General features: G+C 49.7%; 5 protein-coding genes across 5 annotated transcripts; 4 read left to right on the forward strand and 1 right to left on the reverse strand.

Moving 5' to 3' along the window:
* Positions 1-199: 199 nt before the first annotated feature.
* FMAN_02536 (uncharacterized protein) lies at positions 200-1,642 on the reverse strand (the record flags this gene model as incomplete). Its single annotated transcript, XM_041820109.1, has 2 exons — positions 200-316; positions 371-1,642. 2 exons carry the CDS (start codon positions 1,640-1,642, stop codon positions 200-202), a joined length of 1,389 nt encoding a protein of 462 aa, XP_041686022.1.
* A 5,918-nt stretch (positions 1,643-7,560) lies between these two features.
* FMAN_02537 (uncharacterized protein) lies at positions 7,561-9,990 on the forward strand (the record flags this gene model as incomplete). The annotated part of the gene is made up of 1 exon (XM_041820110.1): positions 7,561-9,990. The coding sequence occupies one exon, from the start codon at positions 7,561-7,563 to the stop codon at positions 9,988-9,990; it is 2,430 nt and encodes an 809-aa protein (XP_041686023.1).
* Positions 9,991-11,510: 1,520 nt separating this feature from the next.
* On the forward strand, positions 11,511-12,058 carry FMAN_02538 (putative thioredoxin; the record flags this gene model as incomplete). Its single annotated transcript, XM_041820111.1, has 3 exons — positions 11,511-11,632; positions 11,693-11,800; positions 11,860-12,058. The coding sequence occupies 3 exons, from the start codon at positions 11,511-11,513 to the stop codon at positions 12,056-12,058; spliced, it is 429 nt and encodes a 142-aa protein (XP_041686024.1).
* Positions 12,059-12,779: 721 nt separating this feature from the next.
* Positions 12,780-14,015, forward strand: FMAN_02539 (putative D-amino-acid oxidase; the record flags this gene model as incomplete). The annotated part of the gene is made up of 4 exons (XM_041820113.1): positions 12,780-12,805; positions 12,859-12,996; positions 13,043-13,140; positions 13,192-14,015. The coding sequence occupies 4 exons, from the start codon at positions 12,780-12,782 to the stop codon at positions 14,013-14,015; spliced, it is 1,086 nt and encodes a 361-aa protein (XP_041686025.1).
* A 252-nt stretch (positions 14,016-14,267) lies between these two features.
* FMAN_02540 (uncharacterized protein) lies at positions 14,268-15,673 on the forward strand (the record flags this gene model as incomplete). Its single annotated transcript, XM_041820114.1, has 3 exons — positions 14,268-14,418; positions 14,473-14,717; positions 14,765-15,673. The coding sequence occupies 3 exons, from the start codon at positions 14,268-14,270 to the stop codon at positions 15,671-15,673; spliced, it is 1,305 nt and encodes a 434-aa protein (XP_041686026.1).
* Positions 15,674-15,690: the final 17 nt, after the last annotated feature.

The raw sequence follows: 15,690 nt of genomic DNA on the forward strand, positions 1-15,690 counted from the left end.
TCTACTCGACCATGTCTTCAGTACTCAATGAATATCAAATCATTATTTTCACGATGGAAATACTCATACTAGGCGTCAACATTAACATATCATCATTACAGCCTTCAACGCCAGCCCATGGTATCTAAGGTATCCCAAATATTGCCGCCAACCATAACATGAAGCATGACAAAAGCACAGAAGCCACCGCAAGACAGACTTAGGCAATAGCCTGCTCCATCTCAGCAATGTACAGCTTGATGTGTGCCTCCATCTTGCGGTACTCTTCATGCGCACTATGAACCTCATTCTCAATGTTCTCCTTGAGGTCAAGCATCTATGCACATGTTAGTAATCAGTCACTCGTAGAGAACGTTGCGGGACAGCTTACCTTTTTCTCAGTCTGCTCGATTCTGACACGTCGAACCTCCATCTCCTTACCCTTCTCAGTCTGTTCCTCAGTGAGCTGCTTGTGCACTGCCCGGAGTTCATGCATCTTCTCCTTCGCCTCCCTCGCCTTCTGGTTGCTCTGCTCGCGGAGTTTCTCTGTCCTCTCTGTCCATTTGCTCAACTGACGTTTCAGCATAGTCTCGGTGCGCTCGACTTCACGCGCGTTGTTACCGCGCTCTGAGAGAGCATCACGCTGCTTTGCATTGCGTGCTAGCTCTTCCTCTTCCTTGGCCAGCTCCGCAGCGATCTCATCGAGGATCTTTATGCATGACGCAACATCTGTCGAGACGACTGAGAATGAATCCGTTGAGGTCTGCAGGGCTCGTGCTCTTCGGTCCAATGCGTCGATGTGTGATTTATCGTTGTTGAGAATTTCACGCAGCTCGGCCAAGTTCTCCTGAAGATCTGAGGCGCTCTGGAGCACATAAGGTCGCAGCTTTGTGCTTTCCTGTTTCAAGGTAACCTTTTCGTGCGTCTTTTGTTCCAACGCTGCAGTGAGCTCGCCCTTCTTCTGTTTGGCCTCTTCCAGCCGTGCGGCAACCCTTTCCTGGTTCCGTCGAAGCTCTAGCAGTCTCTTCTTGAGCTCCTCGTTCCTCATCGTCTTTTCTCGGACCTGCGCCTCCATTGCTTTGCGGTTATGTTTCATATCTTCCAGGCGACCCTCGTTCTCCTGGTTCTCGGCATAGAGCGTCTCAATGCGTGTCTTTGTCGACTCTGCCTTGTTATAGTACTGGTCGATAACAGCCGTTTGTGACTCGCGGAATCGAACAAAATTGATTAGGTAACTGAAGATCTTGACGAGGCGATCATATGTCGGCTTATACAAGTCGTTGAAGCTGAAATCGGTGATGCCGCACTCAAACAACAGCCTGCGCAGCGACACATAAAAGCCCATCAGGTTACGAGTGTCCGGAGGGATGACATCCGAGTATTCTCCCACAATATCCTCGGCGGCAGCTCTCATGGCCGGCTCAACAGTCTCACGCGTCGCATTGAGGAGGAGTTCGGCGAACCACTCAAAGATTTGCTGAACATGTGCTGCATTTGGCTTCTGAAGATCTGCGACAGTGAAGTTGATGCCGATGTCGGTGATGCAGCCAACGATTTCGCGGTCAGGGAGACGCATAAAAGCATCTGCTTCTTCCTCCTTTTTTCGAGTCCGCGATTGCTGCTGCGAGGTTGGAATAATGCTCATTCGCGGATTGTACGCCATGGTTGCGGTTGTGCTTTATCTTGTCAAAATCGTATTCTCTCTTTTGGCTGCGCTTTGGCTTAATTAGTTTGTCGCGATTACTGGAAAGCATAAACACCATGTACGTGTTGCCGTGGAAACATAGAGAAGTGGTATCACGTGATGACATATCGGGGCCCAACTCAGTTGTGCCAGTACCTACTAATTGTTTCAGTAAATGGAGATTTGTGCAGATCTTAAGACAGTGGCTTCAGACAAACACGATATATGTGTTTGATGAACGATGTCTTTACTATTGGTTATGTTTAATTTCGTCCCTAATTAGCAAAGTTTTATCTAAATCCTGTGACTGATTTCGATCGATATCTGACGACCATGACTGATAACTCAGCAGGCACTCGAGGGATGCCATGTTGAGTTTCTGATACTATGAGTGATGACTCTGAGCTTCCTGCCCTCATCTGATCTCGAAATAACACTTTCGAAACCCAAAGAATGCTGTAGGAAGAAGCACTGACATGTTCCACATAACTGCTATCAGTGACGTTCGCTCGTATCACTAAATATAGTCCAGATGGCCACCAGCATATCATTGGCGAGAATCGACTGGTGATCCTTGACTATTCTGCACTTGTTCGTCTCACTTGCAGCCGTCAACTCGTCTCTGTGCATTTGCAACCTGTGAATTAATCACTCAACTCGCGTGGCTTGGTAATGCAGCAGATGCAAGCACAGTGAAGCAAATTGCCGTGACATCTAGTCTCTGCGGCACGCAGTGAACAGTCGCTTAGTATGGTTAACACTACCTCATATAGCGACTCACTGGAATAAACCCAACTTGGGTTGTCAGCCGTTGATCAAAACTCTTCCGAGGGAACGTGTTTGTAGGCCAGTTCCTCAAAAGTCTTCGTCCCACATTGCCAGCTACTTCTGTGTACAATATCTCATCCACGTGGCGGTACGCCAGCACGCCCCAGGACGTTTCATTACTTTTTGATCAATCGAGGTGGTGCCCCTGAAACGAAACCACCATCCTCTTACTCTGGCCTGTCTGCTTGTCCAGGGGGTTAAGAAAGCCCGAAGTCTGAGTAAAAAAGCAAAAACTTTGGGACGTTGAAACATGAGATCGGTTGGCTCAAAGCCTAGTCCCCAGAACCAATACTCCCCAATGAAACAAGTGCTCAGGGGCATCGAAACGCTGGGACAAATCTGCCCCGATCGACTCTGACAAAGGAGCAAACCTAATCTTCGCTTCTACCGAAGAGATCAAACCCGTTTACTCCGTACTGGTTCAAGAACTGATTGACTCGCTGACGTTGACCGCAAATAGTCCTTGGCTCGGAAATTGGCCAGAAACCTATTGGAATAGGCAACGGGAAGCGACATATATCTTGTTGTACGACACAAAGATCCCCCCGCTATTGGCCACGACCAAGAAGAAGCCTTCAGAAATCCTCTTCATGCATGACTTGACATGCATGGTGCCTTGCGGAAACCTTTCTTGGACAAGGAAACCCCGAGTAACTTGCTAAGGTTACGGAGGGATGGGCCGCCCTTTGTTTCCGTGGCGGGCGCCGGGAGCGCTAAGATTCACCACTGTTAGACAAGGATCCCATCCTCTACTGCATGATTGAGAGTGTCGCTGACATTGCAAGATGGGACTGTTGGATGTTGCAAGCTTGAAAGGCGATCTCTCGGTGATCATCTTGTGGTTTCTCAGCCGTTAGGATGCGATACAGACATGGCACACGATTCAGGATCAGCGACCCAACTGTAGTTTCATTGGTCAATCTGAAGTTCGGGTGAAGTCAAAAAGAACCCTCTGGTCCCTGATTCGCAACGTTCATCAGGCCCAAGCTCCACGTTGCAACGGTCGTGCTGCGGGAGTGCTATAGTACAGACTATGTACCAAGGCATGTTCCGCGATAGACTGGGCAAACTTGCCGACCATGCCACGGTGATGTATGACAAGTTCATTGTGTGACGTCGAATATGTAACTTCGACTCTCATCAAGGCCAAGCTGAACCGGCCTGACCTGTCTGCTTGTGTGATTGAAAGAAATCCTGAAATGTAATTGATCGACATAGAGCTTCAATTCGGTAATTGTTGACCTGAACCGCTCGTGTAATCATGACGCTCATTTCCATGTCGAGGTCGGATCGACAGTAGGAGGAGACGAAAACTTGGTTCGGAAATAACCCTACCCATGCTTGCCATGTTCTTGATAGAAGTCAAGGATTGTAAATGGTGCCTCTGGGGACTCAAAGATTGATAGAAAGAAGCAGAAAGATCCCAGGGATCAAAATAGGTATGGTAAATGACCGTATTGTTACCCTGCCACGTCAAAAAAAAAAAAAGCTGGCTATCCTAACTATGTACTTGATAGCCTTGTGGCTTCGTTAAGCTCCTGGTGATAGACAGGGGATGTATCGATCATCACATTCCAAAAGCCCGTACAAGATCCAACGGCTAACAACAAGCAAGCTGCTAAGATTCAGTCAGCACTTTCTAAGCACCGGCTGGCGGATACGAAGGCCCCAAAGGCAACGAGAAATCAAGTGTCGGGGTTTAAGAGAAGCGACTTCGTACTTTGAAAAGAAAATACGAAGAAACACGCAGGGACGGCGTAGACAGGCGCAAGTTGCATCAAGACCCATGCGAGGTACATAGGTATCGGTACCTGGAAAACGGACGAGAGAGGCTTGGCAAAAAGACTCAGGTACAGGATACCTGATGTCGTCTGCCAACCCAGCCTAACCTCTCCAACGTGCTACGTACAGCAAATCAATTCGCAGCTACAGCATTGGGCTGGTTAAGGTAGTTTCGAAACATTGCTTTGTCCAAGTCAAGCGCTCAAGCTGAAGGGGGCGGAAGAGGGAGGGAGCAAGCACTGTGGTCTCTCGAGACTCTCATGCGCCGGACGGTTGTGAGACATGACTGAACAGCTGCAGTAGTCACCTAATAGCAAGGGGCGGGGGATTTTGGCGTGACAGCCTCGATCGCATGGCGGCGAACAAGATCTTCGGACAGGGCGAAACGATGTCCCCTGTGGCCTGTGTCGAACTAGCGTCCAACCCAATATCTGTTGATAGTCCTCAGGGGGCCAAGAAAACAGCGAACCTTACTGTGGGCTGTCAAAATAAACTCAGCAAAAGCCATCCTAAGCTTAGGCTATATCACCTAAGTCTTTTTGTCATTTAGGATCGAGGTCCTGTGTTTTCTTTCCTCCCCTAGATAGTGCAGTACTGCACTCAATCGTGTGGCGGGTGTCGTGAACCACGAGACCAGATATCGCGATTCATCACGGCGGCGGGAGGAAAAAGAAGCCGAAGAGAATAAGCGACGAGAACGAGAGTTTCTGGCATTTGCCGATGGCTGCTTGGTCTGTGGCTACCATTCAATGATGTCCCGCGAGGAGACGGAAAAGGCGTTTGACTCGATCTTGTCAATGGGAGGGAACGTTCCAAAGTTGAGCCAAGTTAATTTGTGGCTGCAACGGCAACGACAAGTGTGGCGAACAGTTGCGTTGTAGAAGATCGCAGACGAAAGAGGAGCTGAGCACCGAGAAAGTGTCCCCGTGGCATACTGAATTATAGAGTAGGAGTGACGGCAAAGCCATCAACTCGTGGTGATACACACCCTCTCGTTACTGAGATTGGCCAATCTAAGGAAGCCGTCATTGCAGAAGGGCACGAACTTGACCTCATGCATTGGTTGAGGTGCCCTGAGATAAGATGAGATTCGACCTCTAATGTCCAAGCCAATGCCAACGCCAATGCGAGGAGAGGACATACACGGAGCTATACCGACGATCGTCGACGGCTCCTAGCGGAGTGAAGATCCGGAGGGTCCATCTTTGCTCCATCTTCAGCTGTGATGATTGCCAAGTATTAAGGCTCGAATGGAGTTGTGTTCTTTGGTCAGTATCTTGTAATCCTTGACGTAGACACGAACAGCATACTGAGCCCGTGACACATAGACAACAGCGTCCATGCTGTTTGTTTCATGCAATTCCTTCTAAAGCGGCCAAAATAGCATCCGCTACGCCTTTCAGAGTTAATCTAGCGGCTGCTGAGTGTTAGTCGACAGCCAAGACCGCCCAGCCTCTGCTTGGAACACAAGTACCGACAGGGGCAGCGATGAGAAGAATTTAGAACATGATTGTAGGAATGCGAGAGCACAAGTCGGACCGCCTAAGCATTTGCCATGAATCAGTTGTTATCAGCTGCTGTGGTATCTGTAGATGCTTTAGAGAGATAAGTCCTGAAGTTGGCTCCCTCTTGCCACGGATCGTAACTACCAGCACTCCCCGCCTTTTACATCATCTTCATGCCATTGGCAATTCACTCAGGTGATGGTTTGCTTAGTGAGGTCCTGCCACATGAAAACAAAACAAACCTGATCAATCACCAATACCGTACGGAGCTTCCCTCGCTAGATCTTCTGCCCCTCTCAGGTTAGACGAGTCAGCTTGACCTCTCTTGTTCAATCGATGACCACCATCTGCTCAAAACACTTTGACTTGCATATAACTATACACGATTCATTTGATCCGGGCTATCCACTAGATCACCAGGACTTGGAGCGGATTGCTGCTTGACCATTGATGTGCACACTATACATAAGTACCTATCTTATCGAATACTCATCTATGTACCTCTTCACCTTTCCTCTCGCTTGCTCTATCCGAGTTCCCTTGCTCCAATTCGAGTTTCACCGAGTATTGCGGTGTTGACCGTCTGGTCTCGTCGGATGCTTTTTGCTCTACCCGTTCAATTACGAGGCTGCCCCGCCGCCTAACTCCCAGCACTTAACCAACGCCGACAGCAGCAACTCAGCGGCCCCTCCAGCGGGTTGAGCGCCACCTCATCAGCAGCCTAAGTGTGCCCCTCGACGCCCTGGAAGTCCCCGCCAGCAAGTACTGGTACTAGGCATCGCTTATTGAGTGCCTACAACCACTAGCAATTCTCGTACCGCTACTCCGTACCTCGTGAGACCTTTTTCACAGTGATCCACTTCCATTTGCTCTAAAAGGTCCTGTTGAAAAGGGCTCCAGAGAGACGGGACCCTTGCCACGTCGACCAGGGGGTATCTGGGGGCTTTTGGTGTCCTTCTGATGCGCTAAGGTCTAAAAAAAAAGGAGGTACGTACCTAGGTAGGTACACACTGAAGCCCTTAACTCCCGTTAGCACTTTCCATGTCGCAAGGGACCAGACCAAAAGCAAAGCACAATTCAGTGATTGTGGGCCTCTCCCGCCCTTCCCTGTCTGTCTCTGCTTCCGCCGAAGCCTGACGTCGATTTTCCCACTCAACCTGCAGCATCTCGTTGGCCGCAACTGGGAAGCTACGTCCCAGTCATTGGCTTGTCCCATTGACCCATTCCTTCCCTGTCCTGCCGGCCCCCGGTGCCCTGAAAAATTGGTCTTTCTTTCCAACACCCATGATCCCCCCCCGGAGTCCGCACACACCCAGCACCTGCCGTTCCTTGCACTTACCTTAATTACCTAGCACCTGCTGCTTCCTCAATACCCTTTACCACCACACACGTTTCGCCACGCACCAAACACCTACGACAACCACGACCTCGCTCGCGTACTTGCATTCTTTTCCATCCACATACATACACAATCACCGCTTATTTGGACTGTCACCGCAGTAGCTGTACTTGTCTTGCAATACTTTCGTACTTACAACCTACGCGCCCTCTTTGATCCTACATCATTTTGTTGCGGCCATCGAGCCCACCAGCGCAGCGAGTTGTTCGACACGACCCTGCAGCTCTCACTCGCTTCTCCTGATGACCAGCTTGGTACGAACGTTCTGACGACTCCACGATGCCCTCGCATACACGATATAATCTAGACGATTTCGACTGTACATCGGCGACGATATTGTTTGCTCATTATTAGCTCCAGCGTTTGGCGACGAATTAGGAACTATGGCCCTTTGGCCATTCCGGCGCCGGAGTAGCCGCAAGCGCTCCCGCAGCGGCGCTGCTTTCTCAGATGCAGAGGGCGCGCCGCTGCCTCACAATGAGGGACCCAAACTTGGTTTGAAGAAACGACGTACCGAACCGCCCAGACTTCAGGGAGCCGGTCGAACCTATAGTTTCTCCCCGGGACGCCAGGATGACATCCGCACCGACCGACACCGCGCTGGCTCACCAGTCCGTGAACGAACAGGCCGAACAAGAACTACTGGCAACCTTGAAGAACGTCCCGAACTTTGGGATCGCACACCCACGCTTCGTCCGACCCACCAAGCAACAAGAAAGCAGAGAAGTAAGAGGAGGAAAGAAGAACGTCACAGAGAAGCCGAGATTAAAGCAATGAGTAGTTTTGCTCCAGTTCGGCCTGCTACGGAACAATGGAATTCAGGCCGGCCTATGAAGAAAGATTCCAAAAGATCAAAAACCGGGGGATTTGGAAGGCACCGAGCTGGTCGCAACTCGGATGTTTCACTTCCAGTACCCGGATCAATACACTCCAGTCTTTCGTCTGACTCGGAGTTTGGCTCGTATAGAGTCTCTGCTCTTGCAGCTCTTGCACCCCGACCTACCCTTCGTTATACCCCGAACGCCCGATGGACGACTCCCCATGTGCCCACACCTCATCGGTCTGGATCACTAAGGAGGAAGCTTCTTGAGCAGGAGCCGATTCCGGAAGAGACGACGAGGTCGCACAGGCGCATCGATTCTCTTGCTGACGACCTCGACGCCCGCGATCTTAGGGAACTCATGGAAATAGATAATCGAAGACGAGAACTGAAAAAGCAGAAGGAGAGGCAAAGGATGGAGCGAAGGATCACACAAAGGGCAGAGAAGCAACAAGCGGAACAAATACAGGCCAGGAACACAGGCACCCCTCCACCAGAGAATCTTGAGAGAGGTGTCATGGGCCGTGAACTTGTAGGGTTGGGGATCGACCCTGCTTCCGCTGTTGTCACTGAAACGAAGCCTGAAGATCCAGAGCCCATGGATGTCACTGAAGACGAAAGGGAAATCGAGTTTTCCAAGAAGACCGAGGAGGTCTGTCATCGCACAGACACAGCCGCCTCCGAGCAACCAACACCTATGGAAGAAGTCATTACAAAGGACACCTCATCTATGCGTCAACCCTCTGAAGACATGGGAAGCGTTTCCCCTGGAACAAGATTTTCTGATCTTTTGAGATCGGCTAAGTCGCGATCCAGGTCGACAATTCGATCTGATCGAGATAGGATGGTTTCTCCGCCGCCGGAGACCATCAACGAGGAGGATGTTCATATGCCCAGACATAACTCTCATGATTCTGATGGCAACAAGAATGGGTTTGCTTCTATCAAGGCATTTCTGCGAATTGGAAGCAAACGGCAACGACGTGAAGGACCATCGTCCTTTGCCAATACCTCTCGGGAGGAAATGCAGGCCGCCGCAGCTCAGTCAAGAGCACAGGCGCAAGCCTACGCCCTCGCTAAGCTCGAGGGTGAGGACTCGCCCAACTCTTCAAGCGGTAACTATCTATCCCGTAAACCAAGCATTGGCGCTCCGAAGAGGACGCGCTCTCGGTTCCGGGAGGACTTACCTGAATTACCTCTCTCACCGCCAGCTTCACGCGTTCAGTCGCCCGAAGCGGAGCCTCCCATGCCCATCCTCACTGAACAAAAGATCCGTGAAATGGAGGAATTGAGGTCCTTGGGCGTGCGCTATGACACACCAATATCAGGCCACCGATCTGCCGAGGCCATGCGCCGTACGCCGTCGACAGTAGAGCGCGCATATGTTTCACCATCCCCAGAAGCTGGCATGTCTATGTCACTCGCCTCGATTGACTCCGAAGGTTCCTGGCTTTCCGGTAATGCCAGTGGCCGTCGAGCTGCCATACGAGATAGCATTCGAAGGGCTAATCAGCGTGAGCAAAACGACGCCCACACAGATTCCCCAACAAACAGCACAGAAGAAAACCTGGAGATCGTTGAGGATGAATATTTAACGAAGCTCACTCCCCGAAGAAACTCGAATCCTGAGTTCATGGGTCGTCGTTCCGGCGAAGGACGTCCCAGCAGCGATGAGGAAGAGTTTGCTACTGATGGAGAGATGAAATGGGGCGCTGTTGGTTCTCAGCCCCAAGTTGTGCACAGATTCACCATGAAGAGCCACGAGGGACTCTTGGAGCTTGAATCCGAGGATGAAGAGAGCCCGACATCACCCGTGTCTCCATCACAAGAGCTTGCCAATGTTCAGAGCGCTAGAAGCGTCAACCTGGGCAAAGGTCACGTTCGCAATTTTAGCGCTGGAAGTGCTAAACTACTCGATCTCACTCCCCGGCCATCCGTTGATGCCACAGGGAATTCAGAGAGGCGACGAAGTCATGTCCAACCAGCCATGTGAAAGCTAAATCAATCTTGATCGTTCAAAAGAAGCGTCTCGCAACTAAACGAATGTCGACCAGACGACACCTTCCACTCCTTTTATTTCCTTGCCGTCTCAACTAACCTAAGTCACTCATTTCACATTTCCTTATCACTATTCTTATCAACAACGGAAAATCGACCAAAAAAAAAAGAGGAAAACAACAAAATCAGCGAAGACTCTTATGACGACTCAAAACTCTTGAAATAGCTTACCACATGGATGGTACTAGGAACCGACTTGCTCCTGATGTATGACACGACCTTGATGACTACGGCGCATTCCAAGTTCACTGCTAGGATTTCTTTTCTCGACTACATATACCGCACCTTTTGATACCCCGCGTCGACCGCCAATTACAGAGTACTGGGAGACTCGACGCGTTTGATTTACCAACGATTGGTGATGGAGCTAGCCTCCTAGGCCGGTCCCTCTTCGTGCCCATTGGGCGCTGTCACTCCTTGGGAAGCCGGCGTAGTTTTCCTTATCTTGTCTGTGAGATGAGGGGAGCATTTTGTTTTCTTCTAGCCGGGGTTTATGGGAGACGGGAAAAACGGGTTTGATTTGAGCAACTGGGATTTGCTTTTGCACTTAGGCGTCCAGAAACATAAACTGGAAGCCTGAGATCGAGCTTGGCGCGAGAGTGGTTGATTGCATGAAACAATAGAACTTGCGATGCGATAGCGCAATGAAACACCAATGGGAAATGGGGGTGGACAAGATCACAAGACGATGGACATGTGTCTGTCCACCTCATAGGAGGAAGATGTAAATGTTTGTAAGCTGATAGGTTAATTGACCAGATCGAACAATATCCTGAGATTAAGAGCTGTTTCACCATACGTCAAGTGACAGCTATATTAAGATTAGGTCTGATCCACAGCCCTAGGCGCATGAAATGTGTTATGTCCGTGGTCTCGGCAGTTGAAGCAGTAATTAATTACGAGATGATCGTGGTAGATCTCGGGAACTAGCTTAGCTGCTGCGAATGTGGAAATTATCATGCCATGCGTACAGTACAATTAAGCGTGGCACATCCACAAGTTGGAGATGCTATGACTGTGGTTTAAAAGTAGGAGAAGACTGGATGAAAAGTAAGTGACTGAAGTCTGTAAAGTACTAAATATAGATTCATTGATTTGTCTCATATAACTCGATAAGAACATGAGGCATCGTTGAACATGGCTGAGGTAATTGTTCATGCTATGATGCCACTACGTCAATGGTATGTACCGCAATAAGCCTCGATCAACATATTATACATCGCCAAAGCGTGAAATTGACCCTAAAACATTATCATGAAACTTTTGTGTTTCTATCATGAAACGTCCAAGACCAGTCATGAACTTTGCGCTATCATAACATGATTGGCCAATCAACCAGGTCATCATACTCCACCCAATGAAGAGCCATCAGAGCTAACAATTAGAAATCCAGACCTCTCATATTAATCCAAGTTTACAACTCATATAAACGACACGTTTTATAGGACTTATAAAATGGCCTCTCCCTTCCGTCTTATGCGACCTGTCGCTCAGGCTGCTCGCTCAGGCGCTGTGGCTTTCGCTGCCCGGCCATTCCATAGCACGGCTGCTCGATTCGCTGTGCAGGATATCAAGACGTGGGTTTCAGAGCAACCATGAAGGTTCTGGGAATAGCTTTCACTAACTTGATCGGACAGAACGAAAGAGTTTAAGGACCTTGTCTCTACAACAGACAAGGCTGTTCTTATCGACTGCTTCGCTACATGGTGCGGTCCTTGCAAGGCCATCTCTCCCATCCTCAACAAGTAAGTGGCCCAGAAGATGCATTGCCATTGCAGATGGGCAATTAATGATACAAACTTAGGCTCTCAGAAGAGAAGGCTCTTTCAGACAACATCCAATTCGTCAAGTTTGATGTCGATGAGCTCCCCGACCTGACCGCTGAGCTCGGCGTCCGCGCTATGCCTACTTTCTTCGTCTTCAAGAACGGAAGCAAGGTCGATGAGCTGGTCGGTGCTAACCCTCAGGCCCTTCAGTCGATGCTGGCCAAGCATGCTGCATAAATGGCGTAAATCTTGTAACATCTCATATCACTTAGTTGGATTGTGAAGGAAGGTCATGGCAATAGACTCAACCTGTTTACATTGTCGAAGAAAGTAAGAAACAGCTGTGTATTATTAGCATAGTTAGACTTGTACAATGGGTTCCTGATGTCTGTCTGGTATCTTATCCATACATCATTCTGAAGAATTGATTGAGCCTGTGAGTCTATATTGATCGGCAGTTACACCACACCTCTATGATTGCGGCTAGAAATGGTTCAAATGCCACAGGCTAGTTAGTCAAGTTCTCTCGCGGCCTTCTATTTCCAGTATGGACTGTCACGGAGGTGGAAGGCCGTCGTATGCATATGACCATTCGGCGATTGTCATTTACGCCCAAGAAGCGTTTGACAGGTCGGCAATAACTGCCAAAACAAATCGATTGGCTGATCAATATGCAATTCAAGCGATTGTGACAGGCTTATCGTGAATGTTGCTTCTTATGCTACTATCATGATAGAGCCGATCCCGGTTTCGGCGGCCCCGCATTGATGAGCCAATCACAAGAGCCAATCATCCGGTTTAGAGATCGGGGCTTCAATTGGGAACCGATGAGACGGCGTATAAGTTGATGTGACAACCTCTGCTCTATACTCTAGTCTTCTGTTCGATCAAGTACTTTTCCGTTTCGAGAAAATCCATAGCAGATACCCAATCATCAAGCAGAACGTGATATATCAAAATGGCAAACACAATTGTCGTCGTTGGGTGAGTCTTGGTGGGACAAGCCAACTATTCTGAACGGAGCTGATTCATAAAAGTGCTGGTGTTTCTGGCTTGACGTCCGCCTACCTTCTCTCCAAGAACAAGGGCAACAAGATCACTGTCGTGGGCAAGCATATGCCCGGTGACTATGATATTGAATATGCCTCGCCATTTGCTGGCGCCAACGTCTGCCCGTATGTGATCTGGCCTATTTTGTATCATCTCACTCACGATTTCCAGCATGGCCACACGAGAAAGCAGCAGATGGGAACGTCGAACATGGGTAGAGTTCAAGAAGCTGTGCGAACAAGTCCCCGAAGCCGGCATTCACTTCCAAAGTGCGTCACCATATTTGCTCTCAAGAAGAACAACAGGCTAATATCTAGCAGAGTGCCACATTCAAAGACGAAAGAAGGACGCAGAAGCAGCAAAGAATCAAACATTCCCTGATGCACTCTTCATGGAGGAGCCCTGGTATAAGGAGATCTTTGAGGATTTCCGAGAACAGAACCCTGATGAAGTCACTCGCGGTTACGACTCAGGCTGCGAATTCACATCTGTCTGCATCAACACCGCTATTTACCTTCCCTGGCTTGTCGGTCAATGTCTGAAAAATGGCGTGGTCTTCAAGAGAGGTATCCTGACCGATATTAGCGAGGCTAAGAAACTGAGCCACACGGGCAACGTTCCCAACATCGTCGTCAACGCGACAGGCTTAGGTTCCTTGAGGCTTGGCGGTGTCAAGGATGAGACTATGGCGCCTGCACGCGGACAGATTGTGCTGGTGCGCAATGAGAGCACGCCCATGCTTATCACATCTGGAGTTGAGGACGGCGGTGCCGATGTCATGTACCTCATGCAGCGAGCAGCCGGTGGTGGCACAATCTTGGGTGGAACTTACGATATCGGCAACTGGGAGTCTCAGCCAGACCCCAATATCGCCCAGCGTATCATGCAGCGCATCGTTGAGGCACGCCCTGAGGTTGCTGATGGTAAGGGCGTTAAGGGACTGAGTGTGATTCGACACGCTGTGGGACTGCGCCCTTGGAGACGAGACGGGCTTCGGCTTGAGGAGGAAAAGCTGGACGAGGAGACATGGATCGTGCACAACTATGGCCACTCTGGCTGGGGATATCAGGGCTCATATGGTTGTGCTGAGGGTGTAGTTGAGATTGTGGACAAGGTTGGCAAGTCTGCCAAGTCCAAGCTGTAGATCGACTGAGCGTTTATCAATTGATATATGAATACGTACTTGATTCATTCATTCATTCATTCATTCATTCTTATGATTGCTCTCAGCTTAAGAAGGATTTGTTGGTGAGTAGGTAGAGAATATGAGAATATGCATATCGCGGGGCCCCGCATTTCCCACACGTAGCTCTCTCCAAGCTCTTGAACCCCTGTTTCGACTTGACGAAGCTTTCCTTTCCCCCTTTCACAAGCCAGAGCATTCTCCGTTTTCAAAATGCCTGAATCTGCATCTGGCACCCTGAGTCAGGGCGTGCGATTCCTAGGAAACGTCCTCAATGGCCGCCATTCGCTCTCCAAGCTCATCCCCATCGCGCTCTGGCTGGTCGACGCGCTTGGTTGTGGCTTGATCATATGGAAGATCCCATGTGCGTGGCGTCTAATTGTCAAAGCCTCATGATGAAGCTAATCTTGTGCAACAGATACCGAGATCGACTGGGTTGCGTACATGCAGCAGATTTTGCAGTTTGTATCGGGCGAGAGAGACTATACCAAGATGGTGGGCGATACTGGTCCCTTGGTGTATCCAGCGGCGCATGTCTACACTTACACGGGACTTTACTATATCACGGACAAGGGCACGAATATTCTTCTGGCGCAGCAAATATTTGCTGTGCTGTATATGGCTACGTTGGCAGTGGTGATGCTCTGCTATTGGAAAGCCAAAGTCAGTAACACCCCGAAATAGTTGAGTTGGCTTGCTAACAATTCTAGGTACCCCCGTACATGTTCGTCTTCTTAATCGCCTCTAAACGACTACATAGCCTCTTCGTCCTACGATGTTTCAACGACTGCTTCGCCGTTTTCTTCCTATGGCTGACCATCTTCCTTTTCCAACGCCGACAATGGACCGTTGGAAGTCTAGTGTATTCTTGGGGTCTTGGGATCAAGATGTCGCTACTGCTAGTTCTTCCTTCTATTGGCGTCATCCTTTTCCTGGGCAGAGGGTTGTGGCCTAGCCTTCGTCTCGCATGGCTCATGGCACAGATTCAGTTCGCCATTGGAATTCCGTTTATCACCCAGAACCCTCGTGGGTATGCGGCTCGGGCCTTTGAGCTGTCACGGCAGTTTCAATTCAAGTGGACAGTCAATTGGCGCATGTTGGGCGAGGAAGTTTTCCTCAGCAAATATTTTGCTATATCTCTTCTGGCCTGCCACGTTCTAGTGCTCCTGATCTTCATCTCCAAGAGATGGATCCAACCGACTGGACGATCGCTCTATGACCTGATTCCCTCATTCTTGCGACTCAAGTCCCCGTTTACCGTGCAGGAACAGCTTCGCATATCCCACTACGTCACTCCTGAGTACGTCATGACTACGATGCTCACCGCCAACCTCGTTGGTCTGCTGTTCGCTCGGTCACTGCACTACCAATTCTATGCCTATCTCGCCTGGGCAACTCCCTATCTCCTCTGGCGGGCCACCGAGGACCCCGTCATCGTGACAATTATCTGGGCCGCGCAGGAATGGGCTTGGAACGTGTATCCAAGCACCGACCTCAGTTCAACCATCGCTGTGAACACAATGCTGGCGACAGTTGTGTTGGTGTATCTGGGAACAGCCAGACTTGCCGTTCCTGCTCCCGCTGCCAGAGTCGGGAACGTTGATGATAAGAACAAATAGATCTGGATCTAGAAGTG

Source organism: Fusarium mangiferae (assembly GCF_900044065.1).
Source record: "Fusarium mangiferae strain MRC7560 genome assembly, contig: FMAN_scaffold010, whole genome shotgun sequence".
Taxonomy (NCBI): Eukaryota; Fungi; Ascomycota; class Sordariomycetes; order Hypocreales; family Nectriaceae; genus Fusarium; species Fusarium mangiferae.